Source organism: Capsicum annuum, chromosome 6 (genome assembly GCF_002878395.1).
Source record: "Capsicum annuum cultivar UCD-10X-F1 chromosome 6, UCD10Xv1.1, whole genome shotgun sequence".
NCBI classification, from domain to species: Eukaryota; Viridiplantae; Streptophyta; class Magnoliopsida; order Solanales; family Solanaceae; genus Capsicum; species Capsicum annuum.
In genome coordinates, this window is record NC_061116.1 from 211,447,257 (window position 1) to 211,469,132 (window position 21,876).

The following is a 21,876-nucleotide window of genomic DNA, read 5'->3' on the forward strand; positions in this document are numbered from 1 at the left end:
ATCATATATTTTAGGAACTTCAGTAGAAAGAAAAAATATCAATTAATCTTTCTATCATATATTTTAAAAGTCTCATATATTTTTAGAAAATCTAGTTAATATAAAAGAAATTATTAAATAATAAATTAAAAATAGTAAAAAGATAATCTTATCTAAATAAAAATATTTTAATAAAGATAAAAAGTTCAAATCACTTTTAATATATTATATAATATAGATAGAGATCTAATGTGATTGCCAAAATTCGCGAGGCCACACGACGTCGTTCAATATTGCCACATTCTCAAGAAAACCTCGCGGGTTTTACTATAAAGTATCTAATTTCATAGCTCAATACAAAATTAGCCAACAATTAATCGTCAATTTTCACGACATACTGTAAGTTCCATTTTGTTTTTTAGCATCTTAATTTTCTTGTCGATTTTTTTTCGTTTGTTTTTTTCTCAAAGTTATTTGTTGATGTTGTAAGTGTGAATCAGAATGGCAACAGAGCAACCAAAGGCAGCAGCTGAAGACGTCAAAATGGATCTGTTTGAGGACGATGACGAATTTGAAGAGTTTGAAATTGATCAAGGTTAGTCAACACGGTTCTTGAATTTTCTCCTGCTCATTATTGCTGAAAATTCTAAGCTTAGATGTTCAAATGTCTACGTTAATATGTTCTATGTTATCACTCCATATTGACTATTGGAAAATCTAGGTGCGTGGACTTGATGATGATGATTTTGATATGGGCAAATTCATAGTCTGTGTGTATGTGGAACTATTTTTGTAATTTTATGTCTATAATTATCCTTTAGCACCTCTATAAACCCCTTGTAATGTCATTATGTAAAAGTGGTGTTTTTCTAGTGATATATGAAGTGAGCTTGGTGTCTATCTCCCTCTTCCATCTTTTTTGTTTCCTATCAACACCACGTACGCAGTATATTCACGCAAAGTGGGGAATATAATAATAGAAGTGCAAGAAATAGAGCTAGCAAAAAAAACAACACAATAATAGGACGATAACTACGACAAAATAATATGATAGTCAAAGTACTAGACAACAAATAATAACAAAAATCGAAGGACCACGATCAATACAACGACTACTAGTATGGACGGATAACCCGACAACGTGCTTCTACGTGCTAACCTTCTACCATAATATGTGTCCTCGACAACCTTCTATCTAAGTTCATGTCCCTGGTAAGCTGGAACTGCGCCATGTCTTGTATAATCACTTCGGTCTACCTCTACCTTTCCTGAGACCATCCATGGCTAGCGCACTCTGCACTGGGAAATCCAGACATCTCCTCTTCACATGTCTGAACCATCGCAGTTTCGGTTTCCGTATGTTTTCCTCCACTGAAGCCACTTCCACCCTGTCCCACATAATATCAAGGTGCGCCTATATTCCAACAATTATTTTCGTTACTGAAGTTGAGGCTTAACATCGTTTTTCTTTTCTAGTTTGCAATCTTATGTGTGTTTTGAGTGTCTGATTTTAGAACAATGGCATCATGATACTTTTGTAAGTATTCATTATCCTAACTGTGCAAACTCTGCCTATTTGAGCTTAGCAAAGTATAGTTGGTACCAATCTGTATAGAGGAGGATGGATTTAATAAGTTGACGGCCAACTTTTAAAACACCCAACTTTAAAACAGTCAAAACTATGATGAATACTTTGAATAGTGAATGGAGCTGACTGGATGAAGAGAATTCATATGGCTGACTCTAAACTAGTTTGGGATCGACCATTTTTGGTTGATAACTGTGTAATCTCTGTATATTTTTGATGAATACTGTTCAAAAGGAGATTTTTGAATGAACAGTGTGCTGCGCGCCTCTGGCTGCAATACTTTGATTTTCCAACATATTGCTGATTCTAAAAATTAAGAGGTTCTTGCTAGAAAAACTTCACCTCATCAGGAAAAAGAAAAGGATATTCTTGCTATAAGAAATAAATAAATAATATACCTGTTATGCTGTGTCACCTTTTAAGAGGATTTCAAATTTGTTTTGTATGATACTAGTAGTCTTTGGTGTCCTAGCTCAGCTGAAATTCTGTTAGCGAATGAAGATATAATTAGGTGAATAGGTATTTTATCCCTTGTGTTTGCCACCAAAGTTATATTTTTGCTGTTGATCCCGAGTTTCAACATTTAATTGATTCAAGCTGCCTCACAGCATAAATTTGGGATAGTACCCAGTCATATCAAATCAATAGGAAATTTTGTTTGTCTTATTTCTCTTGACGTAATTAACTTGTTTAGGTTTATTGCATATGTCTAATACACCATTATAGGTTAAGAAATTGAAGTGTTCGGTTTAAACCCTGAAGTTTTATGTCAACCGGAGGGGGTGGGGGTAGGGGAGGGTGAGTACTTGTGTGTATTGGCCTAGTTTATTTAGTATGGAGATGAATGGTGCACGAATAACAGCAGTCTATTCTTGTTTAGTTTCCTAATAGGACTCCTGGAGATAGCAAGTTTATTTCTAACCTCTCAGTTCAAGATGCGCAGGAAGACTAAACTCTTGAAGATGTGACAATTTTGCAATTAATAGTTCACTCATTCTTATATCTCCCCATCTTAAGTCATGCAAATACTAGTCCGTAGGGCGTTGGTCTAGTGGTAAGAGTGCAACATGTGATATGTGAGTTAGGAGAATGTCATGGTTTCGAACCCAGCTCTTGGTGCGAGGTGATGAAGGGTAAAGGGGTGGTCTCATTAGCCATCGAGCTTTGACCATACGCCACAGCCCTCCAGGGATTCCTCGGTTATAAATAAAACTTCAGTCATGCAAGGACTTCATAGAAACCCTTGTGTCTGATTCTGGCACTTGGTTCCAAGGGATGTTGGTATTGTTTTTTTGGCATCAGTCTACTCAATTTGGAGAAGCGTTAATCATCTTAGGTTTTGTTCCACCCACCAAAAGAATCATCTTAGATTTTGTTCCCTAAAAACTAAAATATTCTCCTTTAATCTTTTGTTTAATTATATGTATAAATTGGAACGTTTATTATTAAATCTCGAGCTCCAAAAACACCATTTGCTTGTCTGATCCTCCCAAAGTAGTGCATTTTTGGAGGATCCAACACGGATGCAGCTGTATTTTTGGAGTGTCCAAGCAACATAGTTTGGGACTCTGACCACTTTGCCATTGATTTTCTGGTCAATTTGCCACTTTGCCTTTTCATTAACATCTGCTATTGACGTCTATATCTGTCAGAGTGGGAGGCGAAAGAGGAAGGAACAGAAGCTGCCCAGCAGTGGGAAGATGATTGGGATGATGATGATGTTAATGACGACTTCTCTCTACAACTGAAGAAGGAATTGGAAAGCAACGCGGAGAAGAAGTAACCAAACCTGCACTGGATTGTTTCTTTCTCAAGATTGAACCAACAGATTTCTGTTCTGGTTCAGATGTTTCTCATTATGTAGTACTCTTTGTTTCACCAAATGCAATGAACCTTAGTTTTCACCTTTTAAGCGTTTGTACTGATACATTTGGATGCTCTACTGGTATGTAATGCAGTTTTCTATGAACATTTAAGTTTTAGCAGAAAAAAACTGACGTCGTCTCATGTTTACCATGCATGTCTGGTTGTTTTTTGTCTCTGTGTGCAGTGTATTTCTTGTATGTTTTTCATGCATGTCAGTGTTCCATGCTTATTACGAATCTGTGTGCTTTCCTCTGCTATCTGCTGTTTTATATTCCTTATGGGTGCCGTATTTATGTTATGTCATCTGCTTCTGTGCTGTACTATGTGTTTGTGTGATATCTTGTGCCTTGAGCCGGGGGTCTTTCGGAAACAGCCTTTCTACTTCATCAGAGGTAGAGGTATGGACTGCGTACATCTTACCCCCCAGACCCCACTAAGTGGGAATACACTGGGTTTGTTGTTGTTGTTGTTGTTGTTGTTGTTTTTCATGCATGTCTTAGATATGTTAGAAGTGATAAAAGTAAAAGTAAACGAAGAGGGTAGAGAAAAATCTATAAATAGATTAATCTCCGATAAAAACTTACACGCCCCGGATGTATACGCCCAACAAATAAATAAATGACACTTGTCACATTATTTAAATATAAATATTAATACTTAAATATAATTAACCATGTTACTTCATAAATTTATCATCATATATCAAAATGTCACTTGTTTTTTCTATTTCATTAGAAAAGTCATTTTTTTTTTTATTTTGCTTACTTTTCTAGAAAAAATATGTTGACCAACCAAACATAAAAATATTTTCCTCTGACAAGGCCAACATCAATAGAATTACATAGTAGATGAACAAGATTTAAGTCCATATCAAAACTAACACTAGCAACATTCTCAACAAGAATCCATATTTGCTTCTCGACAAGGAGCTTATAGTTTTCTTCCTCTCCTACCACCCTTTCAACGAGCATTGACGGAGTCAGAATTTTCACGGCATTGTGTCCTCCAGCAGATTGCTTATGACATCATCATAGTTAAAGCGTTCTAGATCTTTATTATCTACAAATTCATCATTCTCAATATCTTTCACTATAGGTGTCTCAACTTTAACATAAGAATTCGATTTTTCATTTTCCGTTCTAATTCAATTATGTCATCTTCCTCAACTCCATTTTGTAATTTTTTTCTCTCTCTTCATCTTCTGCATTAATATCTTCGAATAATTCTTCGTCGCTCTCTACTTTATTTATCTTATCAAAAATTGACATTCTGATATTTCAAACAAGGAGAGCGAATGAGAATCCGCCACAACACTGAAAAAGAAATACATAAATAAAGTTAGATCGATGCCGACATTCCCTACAATGATGACAATAATCCTTAGAATTAGGTTATTAGCTTTAGTTTCCTTACTTTTTTTAATTATTTAGTGTTGTTGGGTTATTGAATGTTCATTTTTTAATTGTTTGATTTCTTTGGTTAAAAAGTATTAACTTTAATTTACTTTCTTTCTTAATTGTTTAGTTTCGTGCTGGGTTTATTGAATTTTTTTATATTTTTTAATTATTTAATTTCCTTAGTTAAAAGTAGGACTTTAACTATAGTTATTATTCATGATTAACTCAACTGAGTTAGGTATATACACTCGGTATTTGTAAGTTTTTACTTTTATCCAACAACGGTCGAATAATTATCTGTCTTAACTCTTAACAAATAAACATTTTTTCAATTGGAAAGATATAAGATGTACCCGTGAAAAATAAATATAACATTAACAAAGACACAAAGGAACTCGACAAACAAATTATCATCCACGTAATATAGTTAAGATTTCAGATTATTTTTTTTTTGTTTAACAAAGAAATTGTGACCATTGTCATAATAATTAATTAGTGTATAAAGATAACCGAAAAAAGAGGCATATCACTTAAGTGAGAGGGAAAGCGGCAAGTAATAAGGATCAACCATGAAGGATTAATTTACCCATTTTACCTCTCAAAAAATCCCTATAAATAGAGAATTAAGCAAAACATTTTGAAATATTGTTGCTTAATAGTGGATGGCTGTCTCCAGATAAAACAAAGACAGCCTCCATTAATGCTAATTGCAATTTTTCTAGTAGTAATCAATAATACTTGCCATCTCCCTAGTGCTTCATTAATTAATTAAATTTTGTACTTCTAGCATATAAAATACACATCAAAGATGGCGGATACAAATACAATTAGGACCGTTGTAGGAATTATTGGTTAGTTCCTTCTTAATTATAGTAAATGTTTTCTACTTCTACATATATATTCAATTCATCTTTGCTAATTATGTGTATATTAAACAAAATGCAGGTAATGTCATATCTTTCTTTCTTTTCCTGTCCCCGGGGTAAGTTGATGTTATTTATCTCTATTTGCTATTCGATAAGAATTTCTGTGTGTACACGTACTCTATTCTCCTCAGACCGAGCTCATTGAGTATGTTGTTGTTGTTATTATTGTAATATGCAGGCCAACATTTGTGAAAATTGTGAAAGCAAAGTCGGTGATGGAATTCAAGGTGGATCCTTATGTAGCAACAATACTAAATTGTGCAGTGTGGGTGTTTTATGGTATGCCATTTGTTCACCCAGACAGCGTTCTTATTGTCACCATTAACGGATTTGGTCTGGCGATTGAGCTCTTCTATGTCGGCATCTTCTTCATCTACTCCGATTGGGCTAAGCGCGTATGTACTACTAAACGATCTTCTTGCATTCTACTGTCAACGTATATAAGTTAAATAACACATGACATGTACCTTACCTGCAGCGCAAGATCATAATTGCTTTGATTATTGAAATAATCTTCATGGTAATCTTGATCTCCATTACACTAACATGCCTCCATGGCACCAAGGATAGATCCATGCTTATAGGAATTGTGGCTATAGTCTTCAACATCATCATGTACACGTCACCACTGACCGTCATGGTAAGTTCATCAATTTAGTCACATCTTGACGTTCTCTACAACAACATTTCGCTCGCTATAAACAAAAACAATGTTTTATGTATAACACATGACTTAATACAATCTCTTTTGTATTGAGCAGAAGAAGGTGATCACCACCAAGAGTGTAAAATACATGCCATTCTATTTGTCACTAGCAAACTTTGCTAATGGCATTGTTTGGGCAATCTATGCGCTCCTCAAATTCGATATCTATGTCCTGGTGCGCAAATTAATTAATCTCTCTGTCCCAATTTATGTGAAAACATTCAAAGTGCTAAGTCACTAATATGTCTTTTTAATTTTTTTTTTCCTATGTGATTAAAAAACAGATACCCAATGGACTGGGATCATTGTCTGGATTAGTGCAGCTACTTCTCTTTGCAGCATTTTACAGCACAACCAATTGGAACGAGGATGAAAAAGAAGTTGAACTCAGTGAGTCCAAGAAGGCAGATGCTTAATAAACAAAAAGGCAGAGACAAATTAAAACTCCCACACTAATTTTTTTTTTCGCAAGTGTGTGAATATACATATATATGGTGTGATAAAGAGAAAAAAATAAAAAAGTATACGATTTAACTTAGTTTATTTTGGTCCATATACTTTATGTTTTCACTTTATTTCATTGTACAGGAAGAGTTTTTTAAATACCGACTGTGCTTATTTACCAAAACTATATTGTATGAGATATATATATATATACACACTTGGCTACCAATTTTCCTTTGTTCTTGACTTTCCCATTGTAATTTAAGTTTGAGCAAGTAATTTAATTTCAAAAAAATCGGAAAACTATGGAAGATCAGGGTTCAAATTTCAAAAAAAAAAAGAAACGTTAGGTGACTTATGTGGTAACCTTTGGTAGACAAAACTATTCGCTTGGTAGAAGGTAGCATGAGTTAGTCTGAATACCGTTATCCAACAAAAGTGTAGCTCAAACATCGATGAGACTTCAACCATATCCTTTAGATAAATAAATACGAAAATACAAGATAGAGAATGGGAGCCAATTGAGCTCCCTAACCTGGTTAGGACTACCTCTTTTTAGCTTCGTATGAATTATCTTGCAAGCGCTACATCTATATGGCAAGTCCACGCTGCCTTCGTCTCCTATTGTCTGACAATAACCTTGCCTAACCACTTGCACTCAGAGTGAGTTAACTATCGTACCTGGCTTCTATATCATATTATCCATAAATCTCCTATCTTATTGTTTCTGGTCCAAGTAGAGGGTTGCTAACACATTTGTAATGAGTACGGATCTAGTAGATGTACTGGCAAGGAAGCGAGGTGCTGAGTTTAGTCGACAAGACAAGTACTGAATGTTGTAAATTCCCTCAATTTGTTTTGACTATTATCCTTGAGTAAATCTTACATAGAAGAAGGTGGTTCATTTGATATCCAAGCCACCAATGTCAAATGTTGGGGAAGATTATAAATTTAAAATAAGTAAAACAAAACAACTACAAGTGAAATGAAGAAGATAAAAAGAAAGGTATATGCTTTACACCATCTAAATTGAGAAATGCAGAGCCCAATTTGCCAGCCAATATCCACAAACACCAGGAGCATTTGGCACTGTATAAGTTCAGTACTCTGAAATATTTGGTAGCTGAGATAGAATTAACCTACTTCTTTATGTGTATATCTGCATGGATTCTGAGTGTTCAAGGTCCACGGCGCTTCCGGAAACAGAAACAGCCCTGTTGTTGATCAACGGGGATCATTCCCCCCCCTTTGGATGTGTCAATAGCCTCTATCATGGATACTACCTCATCCATCTCAGGCCGCTTATCAGGATTAGCATCCCAGCATCGTTTCATCACATTAGCAAGGGAACTTGGGCAACATCTTGGTATTTCTGGCCTCAAATTCTGTGTGACGGATCATAAACCATAATAAACAAAGGGAGCTCGAAACAGCAACAAAAAAAAAGCAGAAGTATTAAACGTCTTCATTTTCTGACAAGTTTAGTCAATACAAGAGGAAATTATATATGTTCTTCTCTTTCTGCGTTATATATTCTTCATGTGCTTGGCAACATCACTAGTTGTGTTTCTTTTGGAAATTCATGAAGTGCTAAACTGAGAGACTTTACCTGGCGAACCACCGCTGAAGTCACTTCTGAGAAACTGAGATCAGGATATGGCATGTCACAACAGTATATCTCCCACAAACATATGCCAAAACTGTACACGTCGCATTTTCTGTTGTATGGGTTACCATTGAGAACCTGTAGTTTAAGCATACATATTAACAATGCTCGACTTCGTGTACAGTAAATCAGTCCTTATTCTTGGCTCTGGTCATCCAAACCTACTCAAATTTTATAGTATTACACTTTCATTAATTGACTCTAATAATGGTGACTATACCCCTTAATCTTTACAATTCTTCTTCCTGGAGTGGTAAAGGAAGATTAGGCGAAAAAACAAAACAAAATGCTGAAGCAAATATTTAATATAGAGGATTAACACTATCAGATTCATTTTATGGTGGATCAATGGATCAACAGGCTTAAGTGCATAGCAGGTACACTGAGATAGCAAGAAAATATGTCTTTCTGAGCTAGAAGTGATTAGTGTAACGTCTAATGGACAGCGAACAAGAAGGCAGGCATAAAAATCTGTCGGTACGAAAGGTAAACCGTACTCCAGTTCAAATGTGTACCTCAGGAGCCATATAGCCAAGGGTTCCTGTCTCCCCGGTCATATCATTAGGATTAGAGGCCTCAACTCGTGCAACCCCAAAGTCTGCAATCTTTACAGTACGTGTCTTGTCCAACAGCATATTCTCCGTCTTAACATCTCTATGCACAATTTTCTGTGTGTGAAGATAACTTAACCTACAAGTTCAATTGATTGACGTGGTTCAGATAAATGACAGATCCTAGATAAAAACCTCGGCGTTAGAAACAAGGCACAACTTACCCTCTGGCCAAATCAAGTGCCATCTGCACTACAACTTTGAATGCTAGCTTCTTTCTTCTGTTCTTGATAAGGTAAGATTTTAAAGCACCGCCCGGAAGATATTCCACAACAACGCAACATATATTACTAGGCATGCCAATATGACCATTTTCTGTTTGTATATTTAGACCAGAAGCCCCCATGGTAGCCCCAATGAACTGTTGAGAGAGATTATATTATTATGTAAGATAAACAGTTTATTAATAAGATATGACTACATCTAAGCAACAATAAGTGCATATTTGGTCCTCTTGCAAATCATTGGCAGTTGAAATGAGATGAGAATCTGGACAAAATGAAGTCTATATTTCTCATGGTTTTAATCATGCGCGGTATAAACTACTAAAAAGTAATGCATCCGATCATCCGAACAAAGTGAATAGAGATTAATAGTAGCCCGTAAATTAAAAACATATGTAAACTTTGAGTTGGAATTCTTTCTCTACCAATAAAGGCATGAGAAAGCTTCATATAACTCTTAATGTCCCTGAAAGAGCACGCTTTTTTCCTTCACTTATGTAGGTTTCTTCTATATTGGTGCATAATTGTCTCAGGTAAACAAGGATTAGTATAAGAACCATCTAGCTTTCACAATGATGTTTTCAGAACTAAGAACTCTGCAATCCCTGTGTAATGTGACAGCTCAAATGCAGCAACTTTCAGAGTTCACAACTTCTATAAGAACTCATAATTTATTAGGATAATGACAGAATTGGAACACAGTGACAATATTGTAGGTGACTGTTAATGCTAAAATATAAACTTCAATTCAAGCGGACCTTAATAATATGTAATCAAGAACAGTAATATTGTCTTATTGTCCTGAATTTATTTGGTCGAACATTCCCCCCTTTGGGGTGGCAATGGCATCTGTTCATTCAATGGTTACTTGATCAAATGAAGTGGGAGTTCCATAGTTCTATCTTCTACAGTCAAGTGCTTGGACCCAAAAAAGAAATCAAGATGCACACATGAGGGATGTTGACGGCTCAAGTACATAAAAAAAACGTCTCCTATACAACAGTTTAAGCGTTAAGATGGGGCAGTATTCTAAAAACTACGAATTTTAAATCTACGAATTTTAAAGAACAAGCAATAATATCCAGCAAGCTTTACACACGTCTACATACTATAAGTTGAAGAGGTTTAGTGTCACCTTGGTTACATTGGGATGGTCGAGTTTATGCCACACTGAAACTTCTTGAGTAAACGCTGCCCGTAGTGACGCTATTTCAGCTTCTGTCCTGTGGCCGTCTTCCCCCCAGTCCAGTAGTTTAACTATCACAAAATAACTCACATGTTAACTAAAAGTTGCTTTAGTCTTTTTTTTGCCCTTTTAACTAGTTCCAAACTTTGTAAATTGAACCAGGAAAAGAGAAAGTCTGGACAATGTTAATTCCCTGTAGCAGTGACAATGACCATAAAACTAACACCAAAATAATAATTAAAAAAAGAATTACTAACATTAATAAGGAGGGAACAGTAAAATGAGATCCAGAATTGTAGATGTCATGCATTAATTTTGGATTACTTTAATTACTTAAATGAGTAACAGATTGTATCACATGAAAGTACAGAAATACAGCAACAAATTCAAGACACAGCCAAGTTAATGCCGTCATCTGCAACTTGCAAGATATTCAACTCACACCCGTGCCTTTATTCACGGATTGCATAACAAAAAGCTCAAATTTACTAATCAGTATTCTGCAAAATCCAAATCCCTCCGCCCTCAAACACCAATTAAAAAAAAAAGATGCAGTTCGGTGCATTAAAACTACTGTTATGCGTAGGACCGGGAAAAGACCGGACCACAAGGGTCTATGGTACTCAGCCTTGCCTTGTATTTATGCAAGATGTTGTTTCTACGGCTGGAATCCGTGATCTCCAGAGCAACCCTTGAAGAAACAAGAGGTACTATCATTATGCCAGCAGCCCAGAGGAACCCCACAAGATTAAAATTGAACCCCACGAGACTAAAGATGAACCTTAACGCAAAAATTCCACCACAAAGTAGTAAAAAAAAAATCAAATCTTTTTGCCAAAATCTAAAATCTTGAGTTTTTGCAAGAACCCTTTTCTCTTTTTAACATTTTGTTATGTTATGAAGCCTCGGAGTAACTAGTAAAGTTACTGCCATATGACCACGAGGTCACAGGGTTCAAGCTGCGGAGACAATCTCTTATACAAATGTAAGGATGCATACAATAGACTCGCCTTCTCCGGTGCACATAGCAGGAGCTTTAGTGAACCAGCTGTCCTTTCAAAGCTAAAATAAACGAAATTGTGTAGTTAAAAAGATTAACACATCAAGAACTGACCAGCAACATCTTGGCCATCATAAACCCCACGGTGGACAGTACCAAAGGTTCCACGAGCAAGAACAGTTTTGATAATAAGCTTTGCAGGGTCAATTTCCCAGTCATATCTTTGCCTAGGAACAGAAGAACTAAACAAAGAAAGGGTGGGGTTGGGGTTGGGGTTGATGGTGGGGGTAGTAGGTTGGTTGGACAGTATACTTGAAGTGTTGTAGCTAATGCAAGAATCATCTTGTGGTTTCTTCTTATTCTTCTCCATAGTTCTTGCTCTAATAAGGTGCCTTTCTAGTTGTTCATCTAAGCTCTTCAAATCAATTTGATCTGCTCTTACAAATCCATCACTGCCTTTCTCCATTTTGTAGCAAATTCTTGATTTTGCAGAGTTGTAAAGATTGGATTTTTACACAAAACAGTAGATGAAATTGGTACAAAAAGAAGTACTTGTTGTTGTGTAAGGAGAGTTGAGAGTTTGTATGTGGTGTAACAACATGTATATGGAAGAAGGTGGGAAGAGAAGAGAAGAGAGAGAGTATTATGAGCAAAGCAATGCCATGTGGGCACATGGAATTGCCTCAAACACAATGTGTGCTCTTTGACCCACAAAGTCGACTATTCCTCCTAAATTAAAAGTCTCAAATTTTAATTTTTAAATTAAAAAAAAATAATAAAGAAATAGACCTTGGGCCTAATTAAAGTTAACTCATAAGGAGAATTGTCCGTGACCATATAAGGGAAGCCCAACATCGTAAACAATGAATTGTGAACTGGATGGGCCTGACTTTGATACCTTAATAAAGAAATGAACATTGGGCCTAACTCAATCTCAAAAGCTAGCTCATTAGGGGATGATTGTCCATGGCCATACAAGGAGATTAAGGACCCTTTAACCCACCGATGTGGGACTCAAAGTTATCTTCAAAATGAATCTTATGTGATGTAAATCTGAATTAAAAAAAAAATCTGGATAAAAAAATTGATGTTTAGATGAGTTTTACCTTATGTGAATCTGAATGAATTAAACTTAAATACAGATATCATAAATCAAGTAGAAAATCTCCTCCTCTTTCATATCTCCTAGTTATTTATTTATTTATTTATTATTTTAAATATATAGTACTAGTAAATAGGTAAATCATGAGGTTTGAAAATCTGCTATAAAGAAAATACTATCATCTGTGACATAGTATAAAGGTTTTCACAGATGATAGTATTTCTTTATAACATCTGTGAAAAAGATTATATATTCACGGTGTAAAAAATTTTAACTCACTTAAAATTTATGGTACATATATATGTATCTTTAATATAATAAAAATTTGTATTACTGATTCAATTTAACACGTTGTATTAGGTTATTGTTTTCGTTCGAATTTCAAATTTGTTATTTCTCGTTTCGTTATATTTGACTTTTATATTAAAAATAATCTAAAATTATTATATATTTTTTCTTTATACCTTTAGGTGTCGTTTGATTTGAAAATGGTTATTCCGAAATAACTAATTCCGGGATTAGTTATCCTGGGATTACCCGGGATAACTATCCCACCATGTATATGGGATAAGTTATTCTGGGACTAAGGAGAAAATGATAGGATAAGTTATTTCGGGTTGGATTAATCCCTCCAATCAAACAAAGGAAAATGTGTACTTTTATTTTATCCCGGGATAATTAGTTATCCCGGGATAACCATTTTCAAACCAAACGACCCCTTAATATTAAGTAAATAACTACATAAAGTATAATAATCAAAATTTAGAGTTTCAAGCATTATTAGATTAATTTAGTAAAATTAATTATAGTTAATTTATTTTAAATATTAAAAATGAGAAATGGGGTTGACCTTTGTTGTCGTTATTGAGTTCAAGATCAAGAGGAGGTGTCATTACATTTGACTGACCATTATTTAATTTTATAAGTTTACTGACAAATGCTGAGTGTTAAGAGGCTAAATATTATGGAACATGTTAATTATATTATTGATACTATTTAATAATTTTGTCGTTAACCACTCCTTAATCATGACTTATGAGTAACAAACAAGTCATTTGTTTTTTGCATGCGAAAACAAAACAAGTATAACTGGATTATTTATACCGGAGGAATTATTTAAACTGTAAAACACTCTTCACTTTTAATTTTAGGATTGAGAGTTCTAATCACCAATAGAACAAAAACGGATTAGAAGCCCCTAGAAAGGCATAAAATACATTATATAACTTCGCATTGCTGACTCAACTAATTTAAATTTTCACGTAATAATCTATTTACATATATTCAGTCAGTCTTTCAGATGGATAATAAATTACTTCAAATTTTCTTTTTGCCCTTTTTCTCAATAATTGATCCATCATGTGATGTAGCCAACAAACATCAGATACAACATGGATAAGTATTTCCTTTCAACTGTTCATTTTTGGATTTTCTTTTCTTCAACAACCATTCTTCTTTGCCATTAATTGAACAGTACCTACTGTTTTTCTAATCAAGAGAATTTGTAATGTTATTTTTGCAATATTCATCTCATGTCAGAAATGTTCACTTCTTGATTAAGAAAGGAAAATGTTCTTTCCATTACCTTTGCTTGTACAATAGTAGGCCATACTTCTATTTAGAGATGGATTCAGAATTTTTCGATACATTAAATGAAATATATATTGATACTATAATACTCATTTAGTATTGGGATAGGGGGACCAATTGAAAGTACAATCTTACATTGACTTTTTTTCTTTGATTATTCATGCTAACGATTTTAATTTTAAGTGCATATTTCAATTACGCCTTTCATAATTAGACCTAGAGTTAGGGTCGACATTCAAAATCACTTCAAATCTTGTTTTTTTGGGGACTATAAAGTAAGTTCCCCGAACCGACTAACATCCTTTCAAGTTTCAACTGTGTATGTATCTACTACTAGACAATTGATGTCACAAGTCATGACTTACAAACTATGTTGTATTAATAATTAAGAAGCACAAAAGGGATGAAAATTCAGTCTGCATGTGAAGCCTACTTCTTTTGACTTTACAATTCATAAATCACAAGCACAACATTGGTTCTGGTCCTCTAGCAGCTTACTTTCCTTGGAGGGTGGGCCGACGAGAGCGGATCAAAGAGAAGGACTAACGTATTTTTAATTGAGCTAGCTAGTTTTTTCAAAAATGGGTACATGATGCATATTAGGTGAACGAATCTCCACACCGAAATAAAAGGGCAGCTTGATGCACTAAAGCTCCCGCTATGTGCAGGGCTCCACTACAAGAATGTATTGTGCGGATTCAGTCTTACCTTGTATTTCTGTTAGAGGTTGTTTCCAAGTCTTGAACTAGTGACCACTTGGTCACATGACAACAACTTTACCAGTTACTTCAAAGCTTCCTTCGCATGATACTAACAACGTAATCTCCACACCGAAATAAAAAAAATAAAAAAGAAATGAAAAGTTTTGTAAGACGTGTATATAATACAAATTCACATGTTGTTTATTCGTAAAATCGACCATTAAGAGTATTACGATTCATATTGACAGGTTCAATAATCAATTCATAGCCTCTTGAGCCAAAACATAACATGCGTGCAAATGTAGTGGACTTGGATTGTGACATGCATTAACCACAATACCCTTTAGTTTGAGGATATGCACCTAATAAATTTGGACAAAGATTAAAGTAATTACTCGAATGTGATTTTGAAGGCATGATAACAAGTAGTTCCCCATGAACATATGATACAAAACATTGACTTAAGCCAATCGAGGTTCGTCTAAGGTGCTGTTTAGCCATGAAAATTATAATTTTTGGAGTTGGAGTTGGAATTCATGAGTATAAATTAAAGTTGTTTTTGAAATTTTATAAGAGGAGTATGAGTGAAAAAAGTGAAAACAAGTAAAACGTGTTTTCACTTTCCCAAATACATTTTCAAAATTGTATTTGAAATTCTCATGGCCAAACAAACACATACAGTTTACACTTTTTTCACTAAAGTGAAATAATTTTTCGAAAAAAAGTAAAAATTTTTCATGCCCAAACGGCTGACTACTAATTTTCTTTCATACATACATTTCTAATAACTTCTCAATGCATGAATTGTTGATATTTGATGTATATTGATCAGTAAAAAGTATTAGATATACTTGTAAAGAAATGTGCTAATTGTTTTACAATTATTTTTATAACCAAAGAAAGGTGGAATTATATAATTAAATCAGATTTGTGAATATAGAAACATGTGTTTGCTTGCAAAGAGATAGATGAATAGGTTTTGGGACCAAATATATCTGAGAAAGAAAAATTCTTTCCAAGTGACAGCCCAGCCCACAAATTAGCCCATTTAGTTAGACTGGCCCAATTCCCAAGTTTGATTCACCAAACAAAAGTATGTATGATTATGCATTCTAATCATGATACTTTAGTAGTTTAATTTATGAAGCTAGTCAGATTGAAAGATGATAGTTATGGATTTATTCAGGTTGAATAAAAGCCCCATTGAGAGACACAAAGGTTGGCGCTCCACCTGCATGGCGAATTCATCTCTCTACGTACCAATTTTCGAAAACTCGATAACTTTTATCTCTATCTTATATATATGTATTAAAAAATCTTTTAAAGTTTACTATTATTTATAAGTTAGTGTGAGATTACTGTAAGAGCGCCCCATAAATTTTAAATCTTAAATCCCCCTTTGCTTGCTGCTTTGATATCATTTTTCCCTAAAAAAAAATGTAAAGAGATTACTTACACATTTTCAAATGACAACAGTCATTATTTTGATATATTAATGATCACAGATGGTTAACTCTTGAAACACGAAGTGTAGAATTAAAGCTGGGATGAAGTTAGTGCATAAATAATTAAAATCTACATAATACATAATTCCTCCATAACTAAGTATTACATTATTAATACGTGTATGACTCTAGCCAGCTACGACCCTTAGATCATTTAATATGCCTTTTCACCTTTTGCAATTTGTATACTCAATGTATAAAAATCTTGTAATATCAGGTACAAGTATTACTTGCAATAAATAAATAAATTTTTATATTAAAATGGAAAGTAAATAAATAAATAAATAAATTTTTTTATTAAAAAAAATATCTCCCTGTCTCAAATTATATGAATCACTCTCCTTCTGAATTAGTTTTTAAAAAAATAAACATATTTCTATATTTAATAATAATTTGATTTTAAAATATTAATTTTGCTCTTGATGAAGTAATTTATAATTATACTCTTAAACTTATTTTACACCTTTAAAAATTCTTTTTTTTTTAATTTTTTTTTAGCAAACTAACTCACATAAACTGCTTAAAGGTATAGTAATATTTACATAGTAATTTTATTTTCTCTTGTAATTGTGATCTTCCATCGTTTAAAAGAGAATGATCTAATTTTTTTTTTTTAATCAATTTAAAAAGTATTGACCCTTTACTTTTTTTACATGACATGGTTAAGATCACAAGATTAAATAATATTTTAATATATTTGATATAATTTTAATTTAAAATCGTAAAATTCAAAAATCTTTTTTTTTTTTTTAAATTTATTTTATTTTCTTAAATTTTATGGCAAGTGAAAATAGGTGTTATTTTTTAAACGAGCTGACGTATAAATTAGTTGACAGCAGACAATCATCTCCGGTCTACACAATTCCCACTTTACCTTTTCCACGACATTTTTCAAATCCGTACGACAATTCTCCCTTTCAACAGCTCCGTACACATCAATTCTTGAACTGTAAAAGAATCAGCAAGTAAAGAAAGTTGGAATTTTTCTCAGTTTGGTCGTCCCAGTTGTGTAGTAAGATGAAAGGCGCTGATTTTAAATGGTGGGTTTTAAAAATCTTTTACATTTTCACTATAATATCATAGATTTTTTTTTTTATGGATATATGCAACTTTGTTGAATATTTTGGGTGTTCAATTTATTGTATTGCAGGTATGATGGGTTCTTCTTGTCAATGTTAGCAACTAGTATGTATCCTTTTTTCAGTAAATGGGAATTATTCGCGGAATTTTAGCTGCTCAATTGGTTGATTACCTAAACTTTCATGTGGTTAGTGAGGGTTTGATTGTCCACCTTGTAATTACCTCACCAATTTTCCCTTTCCATGTCCCCAATTTTAGATTTTTGGGTTACCCTTGTTGCTGAATTGGGTTCTTGTATGTAGTTTAACTAGATAGTATCTTTAGCACCCATCTATTCTAGCCTTGATGGATAGAGTTATCTGAAACTGTATCATTACTGGTGGAAGGTGGCAGGTATCCCGTAGATTTGGTTGAGGTGTGCACAAGCTGGCCCGGCCACCACAATTATCAAAAATAATTAGCTAGTATCGTTGGTGTTTCTTTTCTTGAATTGTTTTATATGGGGTGTTTTTTGTTTTTTTTTGCTTTCCTTAAATGGTTGTTTCTTAGAATCATTGTGGCGATAAATTGGAAGCGGTACCATCTTTGTATATACCCGTTGCACATTTGGATCGTGGTGAGTATCAAAGCAGTGCAGTGTTTACTGGAAATTGGTGAAGTATTTTTCTTTTTTTTGCAAAGATTGAGTTGTTTTCCCTTTTGTTGATCTAGGTTGACTACACAACAGTGTTTCTTTTTCGGCTCTTGATGTTTGTTGATAATGGACTTGCTGCTGGAATGGGATTGTAAGGCTTACTTTCTAGGACTATAGTATATTTTCATTTTTTATTAGAAAAGGTCAATACTTATCTTCTCCTTTGTTCCTAGCGAGTTTTTCCCTCACTAAGGGGCCTTTAATTTTGGTATCAGTCTTACCTAGGTGGTTTGGTGATCTTCAGAGTTAGTGGCGGAGCCAAGAATTCAAATAAGGGGGTTGAAAGAAAAAATTATACCAAGGAATTCAACAAATATATATATATATATGTGTGTGTGTGTGTGTGTGACAAGGACTGAAGTTTAGGTGTTATTAAATTTTAGGGATTTGGGTTGGCAGCAGAGATATACTCGCTTTCGTGGAAGAATAGTTGTTCTTTCAATCCTTGCCCTGATTCTGTATCCTTTTCTTTGGGCTTGGACCATTATCGGGACTTTATGGTTCACTAGTGCGAGAAACTGTGTAAGTTTACGTAAGATCTCATTGATTTCCGATGTTACGGTCTGAAACCTTAAAGTTGAGATGATGTTGAATTCTTTCAGTTGCCAGAAGAAGGTCAAAAGTGGGGTTTCCTTATTTGGTTGCTGTTCAGCTACTGTGGACTCGTTGGCATAGCTTGCATATCAATGGGGAAGGTTAGTTTCCCAAACAAAAAACTAGTCCACGAAGTTTAACTGATTTCCTGATTCAATTTCGACAGCAGTGTTGGCCTCCTCCTTCCCAAGAAATCGTTGAGATGACCTGTAAGAAGGATAGTAATTTAATTATGCCCCTACTTCTTATTCTTTCGTGGGGTAATCTTGTCACCCGTACACATAGAAGTTCATAGTCTGACAAATGACTTTTATGTATCTGAAGTGATGTCAAATTTCTACATGTATTAAGTGTCAAATTTCTCTTTGCAGTGGTTAGCTAGAAGACAAGCCCATTCGTTACGTGCTCAACAAGGAATTCCTACTTCAGAATTTGGGGTATGCGTTAAAACCTAGATTGTATTAAAGTTAGTATGTTGACATGCATATACAAATAGTTGTTTATATTACCATCGTCATCGTTATTAATATTTGCTAAAATTTTGTTGTAACCTTTGCCATCTCTCGATGTTAAATTGCTTTGCCCTTCGAAGTTTGAAGCTCCCAAATTTTCTTGGCTTAGATGTGAGAAAATAATGATTGTAGAATGTAGCCTGTGTTGATAGCCTTACTTTCGGACTCGCGTGAAGGTGCTCCCTTTTGATTCAGAATTTTGGGCGTGAAGTTTTCTAAACCCCCTTCCACCAGCTCCTTGCATAAAAGTACCAACAATAGAAATAAAAAAGGAAATCAAAGTGGTGTGCATTTTTACAATATCTCATGGGGATTAATGCACTTTAATGACATCAAATTTCTTTATGCGAGGTTACATGCTATGAATTGTTTCTGCTGGGAGATCTACAAATAGAAGTATTGTTTGTAAGATTTTTGGCACGATATAATTTAATAAATTTATTAACTCATCGGCATTTTCAATAATTTTGTTTTTGTGAACTAATTTCCGGAAGTAAGAGCTTTACAATAATGTCAAGAATGAACTCGAATACTTTAAGCTGTTCAGATTGTTTTTTCTTCTTCTTTTGAGGCTGAGTGCAGCTGGACTCTCTATCTAATTTTTTAGGTTTTAGTGTTTGAACTTTCGTAGTGTTTTGAGTCCAACATTAGTTGAGGGTATCGCTGTAATTTCTTTGTATGGATTTAGATAATCTTCACCTTATGAGTGAGTTTTTAGAGTTGAGTTAAGTTCAAGGTCCAAATTTTCTTTACGTGGTATCAACCCTGACCCGTCCTTAATGTTGGATTAGCCAATGTTGGGTTTCTATGTTATGTAATCCATGCTCTAGACGTCCAGTAATAGGTGTGTAAGGGGTGTTAAGTCCCACGTTGGACTTGATTGGTTTTGGACAGACCTCACCTCATGAACTAGCTTTTTGAGTTGAGTTGGATACGAAGTCGATATTTCTGAACACATAGTTTGACATCGGTGATAGATGTGTGATTTGCTTCTCAATAGAATGATATAATAATTAGATATTTGTTTCTAGTGACATGCTTAACCTTTGCCTCAATACAGGTGTTGGTTGACATGATCAGAGTGCCAGATTGGACTTTTGCAGCAGCAGGACAGGAGATGAGAGCAATGGGCCCTGATGCTACTTCTTATCATCCAGGACTTTACTTAACCCAAGCTCAGGTAACAGGTTACATTTTACTATCAATAGCTGGAATCAGTGGTCATCATAAATCTCCATGCTACACTCGGTCAACTGGATTTCTTTCGTATCATCTTAAATTATGGTATCTCTCTATTTGGCATACAGACAGAAGCAGTGGAAGCACTCATTCAGGAACTACCGAAGTTCCGGCTGAAGGCTGTTCCTACTGACTGTAGTGAGTGCCCTATCTGTTTGGAAGAATTCCGCATGGGAAACGAGGTAATTGTCTCCTTTGGGTAAATGCTACTTTATTGTACTCCCCTTTAAAAAATAGAACTTCCGGTGAGCCTTTTCTGTTCCATCATACTTTTTAAACATATAACTTTATTGTACTTCCCTTAAATGCTCAATGTAGGCCCAAGTACCGCTTTTTCTTACTACAAGATCATATGCAGGTTCGTGGTCTGCCTTGTGCTCACAACTTCCATGTGGAATGCATTGATGAGTGGCTTCGTCTAAACGTGAAATGCCCTAGATGTCGCTCTTCTGTTTTTCCGAATCTTGATCTCAGTGCCTTATCCAATATCCGAGTTGATTCGGAGGGGTCAACAGTCAATGTCGTGACAGCAGCTCGGTATGTGAGATCTCAGCCCTCCAGCCAGAGCTACCTGCTGAGATTGCAAGGTTTGCTTCGTCCTGTGCGCACACAGGATGCTGGCCTGGGCAATGATGCAGATCCAGCTTCTGGAACAGCTGATAGCAGCAGTGAAGCATTGACACATCAGACTCATGGAAACGTGGAACCTGTACGAGTTGTGGTGGAACAGTCCCCAAGGGAGCAATAACCATACTTCTGCGGAGGATCTTTACCGGTTGAAAGGTCTTAACTTGGCAATTGGTAGCCGCCGTAATTAAGTGTCTGCAGTGGTTCCTCGGTGCAATCAAAATTCATGGATTAAAAAGCTAGTATGCATTCAATGAGTTATGTTCGTGCCATCTTGTTCTGGTGTGAGTTAGTTAACTAACTTTGGCCTTTGTCTTACTCATATATGTTTCTTTACCACGAGTTTCATGGATCAATTCACATACTGTTTATTCTGAGTCTCTGGGCAATGTTGCTACATGAAATCTTCAAGATTTGAGTTTCCATCAGTAAAAGTAACACAATCTGCCTTTCAGAATCCATCAAGTTCAAGTCCCTGTTGCTACAACTTGTTAGTAAGTACTGTATATTGTACTACTATTTTATGTATTGTAGGAAAAACAGCTGTCTCCATGTTGATAGTCAGATGTAACAGCTCAATGCAATAAGAATATTTGTTGTCTATTTTTAAAATCAAATCAATTGATTTCTGTTGATAAG

At 34.7% G+C, this 21,876-nt stretch overlaps 4 protein-coding genes across 5 annotated transcripts; 3 read left to right on the forward strand and 1 right to left on the reverse strand.

Moving 5' to 3' along the window:
• Positions 1-228: 228 nt before the first annotated feature.
• On the forward strand, positions 229-3,587 carry LOC107875916 (protein DSS1 HOMOLOG ON CHROMOSOME V). 2 transcript variants are annotated; one of them, XM_016722815.2, is made up of 3 exons: positions 229-378; positions 470-574; positions 3,220-3,587. In XM_016722815.2, the coding sequence occupies exons 2-3, from the start codon at positions 481-483 to the stop codon at positions 3,348-3,350; spliced, it is 225 nt and encodes a 74-aa protein (XP_016578301.1). In that variant the 5' UTR covers positions 229-378; positions 470-480; the 3' UTR covers positions 3,351-3,587. The 2 variants fall into 2 exon arrangements, with proteins under 2 accessions (XP_016578301.1, XP_016578302.1); XM_016722816.2 differs by having other exon boundaries at positions 234-378; positions 480-574.
• Positions 3,588-5,454: 1,867 nt separating this feature from the next.
• LOC107874733 (bidirectional sugar transporter SWEET5) lies at positions 5,455-7,135 on the forward strand. The gene is made up of 6 exons (XM_016721484.2): positions 5,455-5,681; positions 5,776-5,812; positions 5,935-6,151; positions 6,235-6,396; positions 6,518-6,637; positions 6,747-7,135. The coding sequence occupies exons 1-6, from the start codon at positions 5,639-5,641 to the stop codon at positions 6,876-6,878; spliced, it is 711 nt and encodes a 236-aa protein (XP_016576970.1). The 5' UTR covers positions 5,455-5,638; the 3' UTR covers positions 6,879-7,135.
• Positions 7,136-7,736: 601 nt separating this feature from the next.
• LOC107875915 (serine/threonine-protein kinase STY13) lies at positions 7,737-12,278 on the reverse strand. Its single transcript, XM_016722814.2, has 6 exons — positions 11,708-12,278; positions 10,543-10,664; positions 9,348-9,544; positions 9,088-9,262; positions 8,516-8,650; positions 7,737-8,291 (listed from the first exon to the last, which is right to left on the reverse strand). Exons 1-6 carry the CDS (start codon positions 12,057-12,059, stop codon positions 8,085-8,087), a joined length of 1,188 nt encoding a protein of 395 aa, XP_016578300.1. The 5' UTR covers positions 12,060-12,278; the 3' UTR covers positions 7,737-8,084.
• Positions 12,279-17,327: 5,049 nt separating this feature from the next.
• Positions 17,328-21,872, forward strand: LOC107875914 (E3 ubiquitin-protein ligase SIS3). Its single transcript, XM_016722813.2, has 10 exons — positions 17,328-17,531; positions 17,642-17,680; positions 18,121-18,187; positions 18,283-18,356; positions 18,649-18,787; positions 18,868-18,960; positions 19,231-19,296; positions 20,432-20,551; positions 20,679-20,792; positions 20,969-21,872. Exons 1-10 carry the CDS (start codon positions 17,509-17,511, stop codon positions 21,356-21,358), a joined length of 1,125 nt encoding a protein of 374 aa, XP_016578299.1. The 5' UTR covers positions 17,328-17,508; the 3' UTR covers positions 21,359-21,872.
• Positions 21,873-21,876: the final 4 nt, after the last annotated feature.